This window comes from Neovison vison, chromosome X (assembly GCF_020171115.1).
Source record: "Neovison vison isolate M4711 chromosome X, ASM_NN_V1, whole genome shotgun sequence".
In the NCBI taxonomy this organism is placed as follows: Eukaryota; Metazoa; Chordata; class Mammalia; order Carnivora; family Mustelidae; genus Neogale; species Neogale vison.
In genome coordinates this window covers 80,170,003-80,185,446 of record NC_058105.1, presented here as the reverse complement: position 1 = coordinate 80,185,446, position 15,444 = coordinate 80,170,003, and the positions used below count along the sequence as shown (strand labels likewise).

Here is a 15,444-nt window from a genome sequence, read left to right as displayed (position 1 = left end):
TTTACCTGCCCACTGGCATCTTCTGCCCCTGTAGAGATCCAGACGTGTATAGTTCTGATCTCAGGCTGATTTCATGAGTTATCGGAGTTCTTTGGTAGGTAATCAACTCACTTTAGGGTACAGGTTGAAACAGCGCCTCCTCCTACTTCCCCGCCATCTTGTCTCCCCCCCTCCAAAGACCCTTAACATTTTTAAAAATTTCTTTTCAGTGTTCCAGAATTCATTGTTTATGCACCACACCCAGTGCTCCATGCAATACATGCCCTCCATAATAACCACCACCAAGCTCACTGAACTCCCCACTCCCACTCCCTTCCCAAACCCACAGTTTGTTTCTCAGATTCCACAGTCTCACATGGTTTGTCTCCCCTCCAATTTCTCCCAACTCCCTTCTCCTCTCCATCTCCCATATCCTCCATGTTAGTCCTTCTGCTCCACAAATAAACAAAACCATATGGTAATTGACTCTTTCTGCTTGACTTATTTCACTTAGCATAATCTATTCCAATCCCACCCATGTTGATACAAAAGTTGGGTATTCATCCTCCCTGATGGAGGCATAATACTCCATAGTATATATGGATCACACCATCCTTATCCATTTGTCCGTTGAAGGGCATCTTGATTCCACAGTTTGGCGACGGTGGCCATTGCTACTATGAACATTGGGGTACAGATGGCCCTTCTTTTCACTACATCTGTATCTTTAAGGTAAATACCAATAGTACAATTGCAGGGTCATAGGGGAGTTCTATTTTTTTTTTAATTTTAAGAAATCTCCACACAGTTTTCCTAAGTGGCTGTACCAGTTTGCATTCCCACCAACAGTGTAAGAGGTTTCCCCTTTCTCCACATCCTCTCCAACACATGTTGTTTACTGTCTTGTTAATTTTGGCCATTCTAACTGGTGTAAGGTGGTATCTCAATGTGGTTTTGATTTGAATCTCCCTGATGGCTAATGATGCTGACCATTTCTTCATGTGTGTGTTAGCCATTTGTATGTCTCCTTTGGAGAAGTGTTTGTTCATGCCTTCTGCCCATTTTTTGATAAGATTAACTGTTTTGTGTGTGTTGAGTTTGAGGCGTTCTTTATAAATTTTGGATATTAGTCCTTTGTCTGTAGTGTCATTTGTGAATATCTTCTTCCATTCCATGGGTTGCCTCTTTGTTTTGTTGACTCAAAGATCCTTAACTTAATCACATCTGCAGAGTTACCTTTTGCCATATAAGGTAACATATTCACAGGTTCTAGGGATAGGGATGTGGACATCTTTGGTTTCTGGGGAGAATTTTTCAGCTTACCCCATCTTGCATGAGTTATTTCCCTCTAATATTTACAACACCACTGTGACATACCCATTTGCAGATGGAGAAACTAAGGCTTAGAAAGGTTAAGTAACATGCTGGACTTGACACAGCTTGGAAGGGGCAGGGCCAGGCATGGAGAACCTGGTAATGTGACTAAGGATCTCTGCTTTGCTCTTCCCCCCATCTGTCCCTTTTCTTATCTCTTTTCCTTCTACTCCTATTCTAAGAGAGCAAAAATACTCCCTTCTATCCTAAGCCCTCTTGAACTACTAAAATACACTCAACTGAAGCAGCTTCATGTTCCATGACGGCATAAGCCAAGGCTTGGAAATCTGAAGATGTGGGCCCAAATACTGACATTCACCAGCAATGCTATGGTCATGGGCAAGAGACCTAACTTTCTCTAGCTTTACTGGTAATTGAGGTTCTTGTAAAGATTTCAGTTTGGAGGTGGTTTTGGCACATAGCCTACCACAACGTGGTTAGCTTCCCTCATTTCTTTGTACTTGTAGTGCCTCACAAGTGAGTTGCCCTTCCTTTGTTATGTGCTATTTACTCGAAACAAACCTGTAGTCCACAATATCCCAAGACATGGTTTAATTATTTCCTTCTGTTAAAACCATGCCTGGTGATATTCTGGCTATGTAACACATTCTGTTTATTGACTAACAAATCCTGTGGCCTGTCTTACATAAATGTGATTTCTGTTAAGCTTTTGTGAATACTGAGTGTACCTCACAGACTAAACCCTGTTCTTGAATACTCCTTTGAGGAAACTGGTTGGAAGCCACAGCCCTAGCTTATATATTGCTTCAGGTAGGGTCTGATCTACCAGAGTGCTATGGGGAGCTGTCCTGTCCTTGTTGTGGAGTGGAGCAAATGTTCACTCAGATGAAGCCCAAGACAGAGAGATGCCCCTCCTCCTCTGGTTGGTAGGCAGAAGGCAATGCAGCAGTAAACATACACCGCCCCAAATTAGTTTATGGCCAGGCCTACCCAACAGGAAGCCTTGGTAGTCTCTGGGTATAAAGAAAGTTTCAGAGAGAAAGTGACTGTTGGGAAGATAATTAATTTGCTGGTTATATTCCCATAAAATCCCATCAGAATGGAGACACTATTTGAAAAAATACAGATGATTTTTGCAATCCTCTAGGCAGATTCATAAACAGCAAACATAAAACAAACAAAAGAGAAAAGAAAAAAACTCTGAACTCAGAGGAACCTGCTTTCATCTAGGGTCACTGGCATGTACTATTGGATATCCAGAGAGCCTGACAACAGCCTGGCAGACAAGGCTGTTGAGATTAGCCTTTTCCTGTTTGTACAGAGAACAAATCATGGGACAAAGATGGTAGGTGAATTCATCAAAGCCAAAGAGCTTATAAGCAACACAGGCTGGGCCAGAAGTCATGTTCCTAGGTTTGATTTCAATGCTTGTTACTCTATACCAGGCATCCCCTTTCTACACATGTCCAGAGGACTGGGCCTCGTTGGGTGCAATTCAGCTGGCAATTCTGCTTTCTAAATGGGACGCACTGCCCCACCCCGGCACTTACTCACTAGGTGTAGCCATATCCTGTTCCATAAACTCCATCGAGGTCTGGGGTACATCAAGAGGCTAGACAGGGCCCCTTCCCTCAATGGGATTACAATATGAGGTTCTGTCAAGTAAGCATATAATCTCTTCCAGACAAAAAGGTAGAAAGTATTTTCTTGCTTTTAACGTGTTTGGCTAAACACATGTACAGAATCTTTTCCATCAGATATTCCTTCAACATGCATTTATTAAATGCCTTTCTCACACACTGCTTCAAACACCTGAGAGGCAAAGGCTGTGCTTCCTTTGTGATAAGTGCTTTTTATTTGTTATCTCATTTAATTCTCACAACCCTATAAGGATAGCACTTTATTAACCGCACATTATAGATGAGGAAACAAAGGCTCAGAGAGGTGAAGTGCCTTATGCAAAATAGTATCTTTGGAATGACATAAGAAAGATACAGAGTGCTTGCTATAGAAACTCCTCCCTCAGGGGAATGAGCATGGACTCACTATTCATCCAGCAAGACAAGCTTCAGGGAGGAAGAGGCCTGTGAGTAGGCAGATGGAATTTAGATAGTTGGGGATGAGAGGAAAAGCAGTTCAGACAGAGGAACTAGTGAGCAAAGACCCAGAGTGGATAAAGGTCAGAGTATGTTCCAAATTACATCTGGATTACCAGATGAATGAAAGAACCAAAAATAAATCGGGAGCATTCAGGTAGACTGGAGCCTAGAACCTCAGAGCCTAGAACCTCAGAGCCAACCTGCACTTCCACCACCCTCTCCTCATACCCCTCTTCTACCCAATCAGTCCCTAAAGCTTGTCCATGATCACGCTTAAAATGCCTTTCTGCCGCCCCATCCCCATGGCAACTGCCTTAAGGCTCACTTTCTTTTCCTCTCGCTTCTTATTCCAGTTGCTTCCTAAGTGACCTGCCAGAGAACAGTCTGTACAGCCTCTGTGAACCTCTGCAAATGCAAGCCTGATCCAGTCAGTGCCCTGCTTAACATCCTGTGAATAGAACATTTTAAAGGTTCTGCACCTCTTGCACACTGTTCACTGCTTTTGCAGTCCCACCTCCCCTCATCACCCAGCAATTCAGCTCTCAACAGCTTATCTGGTTGCTAGATGAGTCCACGAATCAATTAGTATATACATAAAATGTTTCTGAGAACAAGGATGGTGAAATAATGTGCCTTATAAGCCAAGACAGGAAAGGATAACTGAGACCACTGGTACCTCCAGAAACACACTCCTCAACTCCATTCCTCCACACCTTCCCCCACAATCCCTTGACACAAGTACATTTACATCCAGCATTCTGAGAGAATGTATTAGAGACACATTCCTTCCCAATACCGGCAAGCAAATATTGTATCAAACTGAAAAACACAGAAATCCTATGCTATTCATTTTTCCAGTGTATTCACCTGCCCTTGCCAATCTCTAGCTGTCCTCTCTGCCCCTAATCCCACCCCTGCTTTGTAGAGTTTTTTTTTTCCTATCTGACAGCGGAAATTTGGGTGGAGAAGACGCCCACTTCCTCTTTGGAGTTCCCAGTGCGTGGCAGAAAAGGCGGAGTCAGCCCTGCAGAGGATTCGCGCGCGCTTGCGGCGGGAGCGAGTGCAGATGGCGGTGGTTTATGCATTTCAGCTTCACTGGGAGTGAGCTCTCTTGCTGAGAACGTCTGGTTTGTTGCTACAGAAACTACTGACATTGCTGGCTTCAGCGGCAGCCGCTTCTTAGGATAGAGGTAGTTGCTTTCTGCAGAATTTGCAGGCTTCTTTCTCTAGAATCGCAATAGGCTCACGCGCCCACAGTAGGAGATATGCCTCGGGGTCGGAAGAGTCGGCGCCGCCGTAACGCAAGGGCCGCAGAAGAGAACCGCAATAACCGTAAGATCCTAGCCTCAGAGCCTTCTGAGATGCCGATGGCCTCTTCTCTGGCCCCGAGTACCCCGGAGGACGACCTGAGTGGCCCCGAGGAAGATCCTAGCACTCTGGAGGAGGCCTCCACCACCCCTGAGGAAGCCTCCAGCACTGCTCAAGTGCAAAAGCCCTCGGTAGCCCGGAGCAAATTTCAAGGCACCAAGAAAAGTCTCCTGATGTCCATATTAGCCCTCATCTTCATCATGGGCAACAGCGCCAAGGAGGCCCTGGTCTGGAAAGTGCTTGGGAAGTTGGGGATGCAGCCTGGCCGGCAGCACAGCATCTTTGGAGATCCAAAGAAGGTCGTCACAGAGGAGTTTGTGCGCAGAGGGTACTTGATTTATAAGCCAGTGCCGCGGAGCAGTCCCGTGGAGTATGAGTTCTTCTGGGGACCTAGAGCACACGTGGAATCCAGCAAGCTGAAAGTCATGCATTTTGTGGCAAGGGTGCGTAACCGATGCTCCAAGGACTGGCCATGTAATTATGATTGGGATTCCGAAGATGATGCAGAAGTTGAGGCTATCCTCAATTCAGGTGCTAGGGGTTACAGCGCACCTTAGGGAAATCTGGGGCAGACCCTTGAGGAGGGTTGGAAACATCAAATGTACCCCAAGAAGTAGATTAGCTGGGTTTTGAGTTGAATATGATGGGAAAAGGGGGCATTTGGTAGTTGTGATCAGTGCTGTTTAACTGCAATATAGAGGGTTTGCTCTGGATATTGTATGACTGTATACATTTTAATGTAGTGCTGATTAAGGTCAAATGCTGATTAAAGTATGAGTGCAGAAAAGATATTTTTTCTTTTTTCTGTCACTGAGATTTAGTGTAACGGTTTTGCTAACGTTGTAAAATGAGTCCATCATAGTCTGTGATCTGATGCATATTTTATATAATTGAAATAGGCTATTCTTGAAAGTTGGAAATAACCAGTAATGTGAGAGAAGGATGGGGAGTTCTTTTGTCTGACATTTCTGAAACCTTTGTTTCTCCTGTAGTGTAAAGAAAACTGCCAACTACTGTGATTTTACTTACTCTGCCATATAAGAAAGAAAAAAATAAAAGCATAATGACAAGGGCACCTTGTTTATTTTTTGACCACCAGTTATATGTGAAGCATCAGTCTAGGTTCCAGGGATAATCCGTGGCACACAGCCCTCAGTTGAAAAGAATGTTCTAGATTACACAGGAGAAACAAATATGTAAACTGGCATTGTGGTAAACAGTGTAACAGGGAGTGAGTATGGCATGCCATGAAAATGCAGAAACACTTATGTGACCTGTCTTGAGGGTGGGATGGGAAAGAGGGGACATCACAGGATTCTATGAGAACCCAAGAGATGCTTAAACAAGTTTGGGGGAATTTGGAAAGGGGCAGCAAAGCATTCTGTGAAAATACTGTGTATCGGGTATTTTTGAATACCTAACCCAGCTTGGAGGGAGGGGGCGTTGGCAAAGGGAAGGTATATCACAGGGTACTGTAGAAATAGAAAATACACTTAAATCAGCTTGAGAGGACGGCAGGGTTGACAGGGGTGGTTGCAGGAAAAAGGACATTGTGGGGTACTACAGAAATTAAAGAGATGGGACTTTCAGAAAATTCTTGGTGAGATGACAACCTGAGTTCTGAAAATACTCTTGAAGATGGAGAAGGGAGTAACTGTGAAGCCACTAACGGCAGTGTGGACATTAGGGAAAAAACAAATTCTCCACTGAACGATTAAGGTTATGTCAAGGGGAAAGTCAAGAAAAAGAAATAGGGTGGGGAAGAGGTGAGCAGAGCTGGAGCCTCAAAGGGTGGGAGCTATGGCTGATTTTAAAGAGAACAAAGATGGTTAATAATAATGAGGATCCTGGAATAATAATTTTAAAAGGCAAACAAGCAGAGACTCTTGGGTAAGTCAGAAGACTCGACCTGTGGCAATTCTGAAAGGTAACGGGGCACTTATCTCAGACACTACAGTTTGTTAAGGTGTGCCAGTTGTTTTAAAAGTGTGTGTGTGTGGGGGGCGCCTGGGTGGCTCAGTGGGTTAAAGCCTCTGCCTTCGGCTCAGGTCATGATCCCAGGGTCCTGGGATCTAGCCCCGCATCGCATCAGGCTCTCTGCTCAGCGGGGAGCCTGCTTCCCGCCCCCCCCCCGCCCCTCTGCCTGCCTCTCTGCCTACTTGTGATTTCTGTCTGTCAAAAACAAATAAATAAAATCGTTTTTTAAAAAAGTGTGTGTGTGTGGAGGGGGAGTTGTATGCATTTCGGGGGGAGAGGGGAGCAGAGTTAGCACTTTGACTGTCTCCTTCAGCCAGAGTAGAGAGTCCAGAGGGCTACCTGGCATGGTGGCCCATGGTACAGTAAGCATGTGGTATCACGTTTCCACCCACCTCCAGGAGCTTTCACACTTTCTCACGTCATTGTACCAAGGAATCTCAATGCTCTTCCAATCTATTCTATCACCAGGGAGTTCTGAATCCTCTACCTCACCCTGCAGCAAGTCTGGAGATTGTAGGAGTCATCCTTCACATTCTTTTCAGCTACAGGCAAAGAACATGGATAAGATGTTCTGGCCACCCCCAAAACCTACCACATCTACCCTTAGAGCTAAACACTGTGTGAACTAAGTCCTCTAATAGGGAACCCCAAGGAGAGGTGCCTCATCTAGCTTTTTGGGGCTCAGAGGGAGCAGCTATCACACAGAAAAGAGTGGCCAGGGTACCCTCTTTCTTTTGCCTCCAGTCGTCTTATCCTGTTTCCAGCTGTGTACAAGGTAAAGTCACTGGAGCCCGGGTCCCATAGGACCTGGGACCCACAGGGACCAACAGACATCCCTGGGCCCAGGGACCCATAGACATCAGCCTGCAGACACAGGAGGCTTCAAACGAAAGTGGGAACTATGACACCTCAGCAGCTCCAAATTCACTCAGCAAATAAGAAAAGAGTGAGAACATTCTATGATTCAGGCAGTGTGACAGAAACTGGGGCTGCAGAGAATGAAAAGGCATGATTCTGGCCCCAGAGGATCCCTGTTTGTCAATGCCACATCCAGAGGTAGATAAGGTATGAATCTGACGTTCGGATTACTAAGTGACTTTCCTGTCTAGCGCCACAAGGGTGGCAAGTGACAGATCCTGGACAAGACCAAGACCCCACATCTGGCCCCTGCAAATCCAGAGTGCTTTTCCATAGACCACCCTGCTGTCCATGTCTGCTTGCCAGTGCACTCGCAAGGTCTCTGTCTTCAAAGGAAACACGTAAAGTCCATGGGACAGGTCTCAGTAACCCCAACTGCAGCCTTGAATCCTTTGGGGAATAAGGCTGACTTTCAACTCTCTCCCTTTTATAGAAAAGGGGCTCATACAAGTCAGTCAGCTAGTAAGTGGGAGAGACTGCAGAGCAAATATTATTGAGAATCTCCTCCATACCAGGGGCTTGCCACATATTACCTCTGCCAGGTCAGTAAGATTACCCCTGTTTCACAGGAAGCTCCAGCTAGCTCAGGGGAAGAAATAATGTCCTAACACCTGCCTGAGTCTATGGTTTCTTTGGCTCTGGTGGGGAATAATCATCCAATTGTCTAAACTGGTTATTTGCACGTGTGGGCCAAGAAGCTCAATTCAGTCAGAGAACCAGTAGTACCCAGTAGAGAGTGGGAGTATACTGCAAGCTGCACTGTAGAAGAGATGACTGCTAGAATCCTGAAGGCCTCATGCAGGAGGCTCCACAGGGAGACACAGAGGCTTGGGTGACCTGCCTTAGCGCAGCAAGGAAGCAATTAATGACCCAGACTCATTCCTCCCTTGGCCTGGAGGTTTAGTGCATCTCCCACTCCTTTGCACCCCCCAACAACACACTACATTGGTGCTGCAAAGAGTTAATCTTCATTTGATTAAGCAAAAAATGAGCAAGGGTGGGATTTCCGGTGGCTGTGAGAAAAATGACAGGGCTAAGGGAGAGGGAGGGAAAGGAGCTTCTGGAAGGTGGTGAGAAAAAGAGAATATTCATTGTTTCATTTACATAAATTCTTTGAGCTTTGAGCAGTACTTAGAGGGGACACAAGCTGGGAACCTCTTGCTGTGTAAGTCAGCAACCTAAGCTGGCCCTATCCCCAAAGAGGTTCCACACAGTGAGTGGAAAAGCTGCAGTTTCAGTTGCCAGAATGCCTCTGAAGTAGATTGAGTTTCTGGGTCCTAGAGTACTCCAGTTGTTTAGGGGACTCAGTAATAGAGAGCTCAAAAGTCCCCAGTGCATAGCAAGAGTGGCAGCTGCCATTTCCTGAGTGCCTAAATCATGCCAGGAACTTTGATGTTTGTTTTCATACATTGTCTCTAATGTTTGCAACAGACCAGCAAGGTAGGCACCACCAGGCCAAGTTTATGGAGGAGGAAACTCAGGGTCAGATATCAGAAGCAAGTTGCTAGGATCACCTGGTTGGCCAGTGACAGCCTTGGACAGGAAGCCAGGGCCAGGGCCAAGCAAGTCTGAAGCCCACACTACTATAGTAAAACAACAGACTGCATCACCAGGGCACCCGGGGCTCCACCCAGCCTTGGGGAAGTCCTCTGTCTTCTACCTCCACCACAACCCAGGGTAAAAGTGAGAAGGAGCATGCTGGGGTGGGGTGAGGAGGCATGGGAAAATAAGGTTAGTAAGCCATTTGGGGATTAGCTGTGGATATTCCTTTAATCTGAATTATTGTGGCCCCAATTGCTAGGCATCTTTCAAGAGCTGCTGTGTGTAGAATGAATATTTCCTTCCAAGACAAATGTATCCTTCTCAATCACAATATGTTGCTCAGAAACATCCCACCCCGAGCATGCCATCAATCCTCAGATTCCCAGGTCCTGGTTATCACACAGTGAACCAACCAAACTGCAACCTTTCTGGGCCTGCAATATTGCTGGCTGATGCTGTTTCCAATCCAGAAGGTACGATGGGTCACCGGAACTCTACCTTGAGCAGATTAGAGTGCCTGGGATAAGATACAAGCGGCAAGCAGTTGGCTATCTGCCCATGCAAGAAGACAGGCTGGAGGGTGAGTCTTCCTTGAGACCAGTGTTGTGGCCATGGCCCCAGCAGTCAGGTGACGAGCAGACCACGGACATGGTGAAAGACATGAAAGATATGGATTCTGCCTGGGTTCTCATTCACCTCGTGAGGTGGGTAGGGGCCAGGATCCCTCTGTCTCCTTCCTTTGGCAGAAGCAAAGAATTCCAGTCTTCTGAAGGGAATTATTTTGAAAGCAGTGGTGGTGGTGGAGAAGGGTGATTGCTATGAAGATGTACTGAGACCTATATACAGGTTACTCCAGGGATTGTGAGCCATGAAACCATTAAACATCAAAGAGCTAATGGAATTTCTTTGAAAATCTGTGTGAGGAGCTTGCACAAAGGAAGGTCTCAACTCAGTCAAAGCTATATAGAAGAATAGCTCTGGAACAATCCAGGGCTTGCAGAACAGATTTTGGGAAGGAAAGTAGACTCTAGGTTTGTACTGCTCATCACTTAACAGACATAAAACTCATACAGGGTGGTTTGGAGGGGAGGGTAGAGCCCATAAGCTGCTGGTGAAAATCAGGCCCAGTTCTGGACTGGTCAACCTCTGCCTCAGTTCCTTGTGACAAATGACACCCTTGCAGATGTTATCTCAAAGTGGGCAACCTATGAGAAGTGCCTGAAACCCCTCCTATAACTATGACCAAGGAGGCCCTTGGATTCATTCTCGGCCTTTAAAGTTTCAAAAATAACCAGGCCTGTGTTATTTTGGATGTTGTGATTGTCTAACAATTCATCCATTTGCTCATTTGACACACATTTACAAAGGTCTATTTGTGCTAGTCACAGTTCCAGTCACCTGGGATACATATATGAACAAATCACAAGCTCTTTTGAGGAAAAAAAAAACCAGAAAATAAAAGGTAAACCTTTTAAATAACAAATTAGGCAGTACCTAAGAAGGTGATGCTTAACTCTTGTTGGCAGGGGTGCAGGGCGGGGGGAGTTGTAAGCTCACACAGAACAAGGTAAAGGTGGATTAGAAATGTCAGGAAAGAAAGGAATCATTAAATTCTCCTAAAGGGTAGGCAGGACGGAAAGAAATGAAAAAGTTGAGGGTGTCCACCTTGCTGATATATAAAGGAAGTTTTGTTCCTAGCAGAAGGACCAGTTAGTGCAAAGGCTCCAAAGCCCAGGAGTGTTTAAGCACATTTGAGGAAGGGTGGACAGTCCAGTGTGGCTGCTGTGGAATGAGCAAAAAGGACAAGTCGGATATGAGGTCAGAGATTAATAGAATCCTACATTATGTGGGGGCTAGTAGGCTATTTTAAGGAACTTGGCTCTTGTTTGCAGTAGAATGTGGGGGGGTGCAGAGGATGGGGATAGTGAGGGGGGACTGAGCAGAGGAGTGGCACAATCTCACTTATCTTTTGACTACTTACTATGTTAAGAATAGAGTGAAAACAGGCAAGGGTGGGAGCAGGAACACCTGGTCAGAAGCTATTGCTGAAAGTCAGGCTAGAGATGATGGTGGTTTGGATCATCTACAGGTAACAGTATATATGGTGACAGCTGCTCAGTTTCTGGATACATTTTGAGGTTGATATAACAGAATTCCTGATGATTTGGATGGGGAGTATCAGAGAGGAAGGAGTCAACGCTGACTCCAGGGTTTAGGGTGGGGTTGTTTTGCTTTGTTTTTTTTTTTTTTTGGGGGGGGGTGTTTTTGTTTGTTTGTTTGTTTGTTTGTTTTTTCCTGAGCAAGGAGTAGGATGGAATATCTGTCAACTGATAACTGGCTGTAGCTGGAACAGGTTTTATAGTTGGAGGAGAGGATCAGGTATTCAGATCTGGACATGTTGAATTAAGATGTCTCTTTGACACTCAATGTGAATTGAATAGGCAGTTGTATAGAATTTGGTTGTATAGAAGTCAGGAATTTGGCTGAAAAGTTGTGCCTAAGATGTACAGAAGGCATTTAAAAGCCATGACACTATATGAGATCAGTTAGGGAGTGAGTGCACATAAGGAAAAGCAGAAGATCATGGACAGAGACCTGTAGCATAAAGGGATCGGGGGAAGAGGAGATGCTGACTGAGAAGGCTAAGAAGTTCCACCAGCACTGTAGACCAAGAATGTAGTGTCCCAGGAGCCACGTGAAGCAAAGTATGTGAAGGGAGAGTCAGTGGTCCACTATGCTCAAAGTGCTGACACCAGATGAGATAAGAGAAGTGAGAATTGACCGTTGGATTTAGCAATGCATAGGCCTCTGGCGACCTTGATGAGAGCAGCTTCATCGGAAGGTTTGGGTGATAGGGCCTGCTTTGGACAGGTTTAAGAGACAATGGGAGGTGCTGCAAAGGGGAGCAAAGAAATTGGCCAGCATCTGGTGTGTGAAGAGAGAGTTAAGAAAAGAATTACTTCAGATGGGAGAAATAGTATTGTGCTGGAGGGAAGTATGCAGCAGGGAGGAGGGGAAATCAACAGCACAGGAACCAGACAGAATTGCTGGAGCAGTAACTTGAGTAGGCAGGAGGGCACTTGGACCTTGCAAAAAGAGCAGGACTAGAACATGCACAAGGAGTTGCAAATCATGTAGTTACCAGATTGGGTATAGGTCAGCTACACTTGCTGCCCCCACTGAACTCCTCTAGCTGAAGTCAGGCACCTGCCTATTTGTTGAGCCTCCTTGTCTGCTGAGCATCTATTATGTACCAGGCACACTTCAGAGCACCTTGGTAACACTTAATACTCCAAACAACTCAATAATGTGGGTTATATTGTGATGCCCATTTTATAAGCTAGAGATGTGCTGCAGAAGCTGTTCAGATGGATTGGTCGAGGGTACTCAGCAAACAACTGGGGGAGTAAAGTTTTGACCCCAAACAGTCTGACTCTCAAGGCAGTCTTATAACCACAGGTCCAAACCTGCTGGCAAGTCAGAGTGTGGAAGTACTCTTGCTTCCTCTTACATTGTTATGAAGCCTCCCCACTGAACAAATCACAGCTACCTGGAATGACCACCTGAGAGCCACAGTCTGTATGTGTGAGCACTTGCCTCAGTTTCCTATATGACACAGCTGGAGCTCTATTCAGTGCTGGAGGTACATCCTAAGCATGGGGCTGAGTAGCAGAGCCCCTGTGATCTTGACTTGCTTAAACCAGACCCCTCCTCTGAAGGCTGGCCCAGATCCAAGTGGAACAGACACCCCAGAACCACAGAAATCACCTCTCCTTGACTTTAGAACATCCTTACCACCTGAAGATCTGTTTTATGACCAAGCCAGGATAGCAGCTCTCTGGGGACCTTGACAACTCTGATCAAACTAAAAGGCCACTGTGTCATTCAGAACACTATCCTTTGGTCACACACACACATACACACACACCATCTGTTTTTTCTTGGTTGGGCTTCCTTCGGTTGGTTTCATTCTGAAGTCTTCCTACTCCCTACTAAACTTGTCTAGTAAACAATCCCATCTGATATGACCCCAAGGAATGAGCTTCACAGTGAGGCGAAACCTTACCTGTAAAGTAAGCCTGAGACTAGATAAAACTTTCACAGGATTGGGTCTCGGGTCACAGGGTCTGAGCCTATCCCAGGAAAAGAATAATCATATGGCTAATCTAAGCCATTGAGAATGAATTCAAACTCCACGAGAAAAAAAGAACAGAGGAAAAAGAAAGGGTACTCTGGCCATCAGAGACCCAGATTTGGAGGGCGGTTAATTTTATAGATGAGTTCCTTCAAGGCACACACACACACACACACACACACACACGCTCCGAGAGCCCTGACCCAGAAATGGCAATCAAGGCCTTGAAGGCACCCAGTTCTCTGCAAATGGACATTTTGTATTGTTTTACTCTGTTTTCCCAACAAACAAACGCTGCTTCAGTTAACATGCTTGAAACTGTATCCTTCTTTTCAGAGACAAGCTTCTCCAAGATGTCTCCCATCCCTGCTGCAGGGACTGCAGTAAAGACTGCCATTGAGCTGGTCCTCAGGCATCACTGGCCCATGTTGGGGGTGGATTGGGGGGCAGCAGCCACCAGAGTTAGGTAATCAACATTTCTGAAGTCCTAGTAAGATAAACAAGTGCTGGACACCAATGGATCAACAGCTGAGGTAAACTATGCAAGGCCAGTGGAAACATGCTGGCCCCAAACCCAAGGTTTCTACTTGGGGACCTAATTGAAGTTACCTATCTTGTATCAGCCTCCATGTACATCACCAAAACCACAAACAATGCCTCTTGCTTTATAGACATGCTGTGGAAAATAAATCACCTGATCATCTTCACAAAGCTCCTCGACTGCTGCTTCTCAAACTGTCTGTGGTGAAGGATGAGTATTTTCTTTTACCCCAAGTCAGTCACTCATGGATCAATACATTTGTATAACACAAGGAAAGTAAGTTAATAGAAAGAAGAAAAATAGCAAAGACACACAAAATACAAGCCCTGATTTTGTTAACATCATAGAGACTCTTGCCATCATAAATACAATGATGCTATAAGAACTTTCTAAACATGTACTCTCAAATTATGTACTTACCACAGATCGGTAACACACTTTTGCAAAGCAGCAAGTGTCCACGGACTGCACGTTCATCCCTTCAGTTCTGGCACAGTGCCTGGCCCATCAGAGACATCCAATCAGTGGTTGCTATGGCAAGGGAATTATTACAAAATATGGTCCTTATCATGAAGGAGATTAAATAACAAGAAATCACAAGTAAAAAGAAGAAGAAATACCAAGTGATTCGATTGCTGACGGAGTGTCAAGAGAGTTGTTTGCCCAAGAAGGAGTACAGGAGTTCAAAAAGAAGATATCTCAGTGGTCAAGACTTCCGCTGGGCCTTGACGGTCAAGGAAGGATAGAACTTACTTTGTAGCTTTTTGTATTTTATGATTGTAGGAAAGCTTCATGCTCATTGCACACATTTCTGCCAGTCCTGGAGGCATCAAGAGTTTGGGAAATATTTAGCCTTAACCCCACCACCCAGAAGTTACCTGTGCTAACATTTGTGGGTATACTTTCAATGCATAGTCAGGAAGATGATACTGATGATAATAATAATGAATAGGATAAAAATTCTAGCAACTAGAGACATTATACACACACACACACATATATATATGCATGTATATATAATTATATAAACATCAGGCTATACACACATACTTATTAACATTTATACCAGTTTTCTGCATATCAATACAAACAAGTAACATGACTCAGAGCCCCCTCTATTATCACTGTTGACCCCATCCGCCCTCTTGGCAAAGAATCCCCCAGTTATTGTGCCTGGGAGTCCCAGAAGAGTGACACAAATTGCTATCAAGACCTATCTGTTCACTATAGTCTCCAACAAGCAATCTTAAAGTCCTCTGAGAGAACTTCAGTATAGCCTCCAGGTAAGATGATGCCCCTCATGATGTTGACATTGCTCCCAGGGAACTCACACAGCTGCCAGGGCCCGGGTGCCAGGGCTGAGCTGCATTCTCTGTGGAGGTGCATGATGTAGTCCTGTTCCTACCTCTGTATCAAATGTGAACTCTGAAGCAGCTCTGCCAAGCCCACACTGCCTTTCTCCAAATACCAGTCCCCCTCACCTCCTACCCTCCAATCAAGGTTATCTGAAACAAGTCCCCAATCTCCAACACAATGCACTTAGCAGCTGG

At 45.3% G+C, this 15,444-nt stretch overlaps 2 protein-coding genes across 2 annotated transcripts in view; one reads left to right on the top strand and one right to left on the bottom strand.

Moving 5' to 3' along the window:
* The window catches only part of ALAS2 (5'-aminolevulinate synthase 2), a 92,190-nt gene that overhangs the window by 47,478 nt on the left and 29,268 nt on the right, over positions 1-15,444 (bottom strand). The window lies entirely within an intron of this gene.
* On the top strand, positions 4,468-5,854 carry MAGEH1 (MAGE family member H1). Its single transcript, XM_044236033.1, has one exon. The coding sequence runs from the start codon at positions 4,679-4,681 to the stop codon at positions 5,336-5,338; it is 660 nt and encodes a 219-aa protein (XP_044091968.1). The 5' UTR covers positions 4,468-4,678; the 3' UTR covers positions 5,339-5,854.